Below are 3,631 nucleotides of genomic sequence, written 5' to 3'. Positions count from 1 at the left end.
CACCCCAGCTTCATTGGCCAAATTCAATTAAAAAACATTTAATCTTTCCTAATAAGATGGAAATGTAATGTGGAAAAAGGAGACAATATTAACAATTGAAATGTACTTTTCCTAATTCATAATTATGCAGTAATTGTAACCGTTAGTTCTGAAAGGTTAGATTAGTTTTTGGATTAGTCTTTTTTGTCCCAGAGGGAAATGTGTGCATGCTTCATGGAGCTACAGTAGCTACATTAGCTGCAGTAACTATAGTACCTACAGTAGCTTCGGTAGCTACAGTAACCATACATTGTGAAAGTAAAAGACTAAATAACTACACAACATTTATAGCCTAGCCTATAGTATAATATAGTATAACATCACTTACCAACAGGGGATAAGCCCTGAACCATGAAAATAACTTAATTTATCTGTTAGTTTTTCTTTTTCTTGAAGCAGCCTTTTGTAAAGCTTGTAAAATGTTAAATATATGGCCTAAGTCACACTCTTGACATAGGCCATTATACTATCAGGGTAGGAACAGCACTAACCTTTCAATAAGGATGTAGGCAATTTGACCAGAGGTGGCCAGCATCAAGAAGAGATGATTTAGGCAAAAAAACATTTTCTCCAAAATATGACTTAGGCCATTAGTTTAGGAAGGTGACGATCTTTAAAATTATTCAGATTGAGCTAACAGGCTTCAAATGTTTAAAGCTAGGTATAGACATAGCATCAGCTAAGGAAAGAACACATCATTATGTAAACCTGAAGTAACTTCATAAGGTTACGATTTCATCTGAAACACATCTGAAAGAGTTGTATCTGTGGAACATCTAAGATCTATGGTCGTATGAAGCCAGTTGACTCAACACGAGAAGAGAGAGACAGGAAATGACACAATGAGGCTTCACATACTAAACACACGCCGGACTACCAGGGAAAAGGGAAAACACAGAATGACATACAGTAGGCTTTTTAACAACTGGTGGTTCTGATGTGGAATGGACACCAAGGGTTTGTAAAAGGGAGTGAACTACCTGTGAAGGCCAGCAGAGGGCAGACCAACCATGAACAACCGCCTTCTAGATGTATACACTCATCGACCCAACACGATGGAGTTACCCTGAAGTGGTGTTCGCAGCATTGTGATACATTCATGCTTTATGAATATTCACAGGTGAACAGCTTTCATTGTTTAACTGAACACAGATGTTCTGTAACTAAGGTGTATCTCAATGGGCAGGGATTACATAAGAATAAGTCTTAAATGTTGAATTTCTTTGTTTGCAGATTATCCCAGAAATTCAACCGGCCCGTATGACTATGCAGAATATTACGCTGGAGCTGGGGAAGACTCCACTCCTTGCAACAATGCTGATTGGGTGGATTTCAGCAAAGTGTTTCTGCCCACTCTCTATAGCTTTGCGTTCGTCCTAGGCTTCTTAGGTAAGAGACTGTGAGTGTGTGAGAGAGAGAGAGAAATATGCCACACACACACACACACACACACACACACACACACACACACACACACACGTTGTACTGTGGTGCTTATGAAGCCCCTTTGAAAGAGAAATGGAACAAGGCCATTACTCTCCAAAGGATGCATGGTGATCTTTCCCCCCCCTCTCTCAAGGCAATGGCCTCGTGGTGTGTGTCCTGCTGAAGCATCGCGACCAGCTCAACTTGACAGACATCTGCCTTTTGAACCTGGCCCTCTCCGACCTGCTCTTCGTCCTCACGCTGCCTTTCTACTCTCACTACGCCAGACTCGCTCAATGGACTTTCGGAGACTTTCTGTGCCGCCTGGCCTCCGGCTCCCACAGCGCTGGGTTCTTCAGCAGCATCTTCTTCATGGTGGTCATGACGCTTGACCGCTACATGGTCATCGTGCACGCTCACAAGGTGGCACGGTATCGCACCGTGAGGACAGGCGTCGCCCTGACCGTGTCCCTCTGGACGCTGAGCCTCTGCATCTCTCTGCCGCACGTCATCTTCACCAAGGTGACACACGAGTCCGATAGGGTGGCTTGTCACGAACCAGAAAGCGACGACTGGAGGCTCTATAAGACCTTCTCGATGCACGTGTTGGGTCTGGTGATCCCTCTGCTGGTGATGATCGTTTGCTACTCGAGGATCCTCCCCATCCTGGTGAACATGAGGAGTGCTAAAAAGCACCGTGCGGTCAAGCTGATCCTCTCCATCGTGATCGCCTTCTTCTTATTCTGGGCCCCGTATAACCTTTCCCTGTTCCTGGAGTTTCTAATGTCTAAAGGGTTCTTGCCAAAGGAATGCAGCGTGAAGGCCAGTGTCGAGCTGTCCATAACGGTGACTGAGTCCTTGGCTTACACTCACTGCTGCCTGAACCCCATCATCTACGCCTTTGTGGGACAGAAGTTCATGAAGCGAGCCCGGCCGCTGCTGAGGGCATGTGTGCCTGGGGTTCTTCTGCCTTCCAGCCGAGACCTCTCAGAGAGCTCATACAGGAAGAGCTCAGTGTCTCGGTCCTCTGAAGTCACCTCCATCATGTGAAAGGTGCAGGGCGGATGGTTTCATGGAGCATGAAGAGTCAACATGTGTTTCAAATGTCCATTTCTGACTGTTTGTAACCAGCAGTGTGACATTTTAATAAACTGCTTGTAAGTTTAAATTGTTTTATTTTTTTAATTGCAATGAAATAATTAGGTTCAACCCCTCAGTGTTAGATGCTTTAGATAGGCATTCTTTTTATTATCATATGTTTTCAACCCAACCTTAGTCTCGACAGCCTGTACCCATGAAGTGTTCGCTGTGATCAGCCTGCAAAGGAAAGACATACATTCATACTGTATGGAAAGCTGTCACTTTGGAAAACTAATGTTCTTCATGACATCAAATTGGTTTGTTTGTTTATTTAAGGGCCAGGGAACATTGATCAACATTGCTGTAAACGTGCCAGTGTTAGCCAGCAGGCTAATTTTCAACTGCTGTCCTTTTGGAAAGATGTTAGAATAACCACAACAAGACTAGAGACATACAAACATAATTAAAAAAGAGTACACTCAGCAACAGACAACACATAGGAACAGACCAACATGCAAACAGACGAACCAGATGGTGGTTAAATGTATGACAGGAGGTGTTATTCCTTATCTGTATTGGTATTGTGTTCCAGTGTTGATGCCCTCACAGAGAAACACTTTACCAAAGGAACTGGACCTAAGAGGGACTACACAGTCCCTCGAGCACTTTATTTAGCATATTTTTGACTTAAAACGTCGTATTTTCAACATTAAATTAGAAAAATAAAGCTTGAGCACTTATGCTGACATTCATACATAATGCCCCGTGCCACTCTACAACCAACCAAACAGTTCCTTAATCTGTCGCTCTATTTAACCTTCCAGATCTCTCTCCATGCATTGCTTGCTGCTGCTACTCTACGTCGCTGCTGCTTGCTGTCCCACCACCACCACCATCACCCCAGCTGCCCCACCACCACCACCTCAGCATCACCCCAGCTTCACCCCAGCTTCCACCTCAGCTTCACCCCAGCTTCACCCCAGCTTCCACCCCAGCTTCCACCTCAGCTTCCACTCCAGCTTCCACCTCCAGCTTCCACCTCAGCTTCCACCCCAGCTTCCACCTCAGCTTCACCCCAGCTTCTACC

At 44.8% G+C, this 3,631-nt stretch overlaps 1 protein-coding gene across 1 annotated transcript; it reads left to right on the top strand.

The window, feature by feature from the left end:
• Window positions 1-1,272: 1,272 nt before the first annotated feature.
• Window positions 1,273-2,586, top strand: LOC104961129 (C-C chemokine receptor type 1-like; the record flags this gene model as incomplete). The annotated part of the gene is made up of 2 exons (XM_010789357.1): window positions 1,273-1,428; window positions 1,619-2,586. Coding segments are annotated over 2 exons (1,052 nt in total), but the record flags the coding sequence as incomplete, so codon positions are not given.
• Window positions 2,587-3,631: the final 1,045 nt, after the last annotated feature.

This window comes from Notothenia coriiceps, unplaced genomic scaffold (genome assembly GCF_000735185.1).
Source record: "Notothenia coriiceps isolate Sejong01 unplaced genomic scaffold, NC01 NC01_scaffold00001459, whole genome shotgun sequence".
Lineage (NCBI taxonomy): Eukaryota > Metazoa > Chordata > Actinopteri > Perciformes > Nototheniidae > Notothenia > Notothenia coriiceps.
This window is presented reverse-complemented; position numbering and strand designations above follow the sequence as displayed.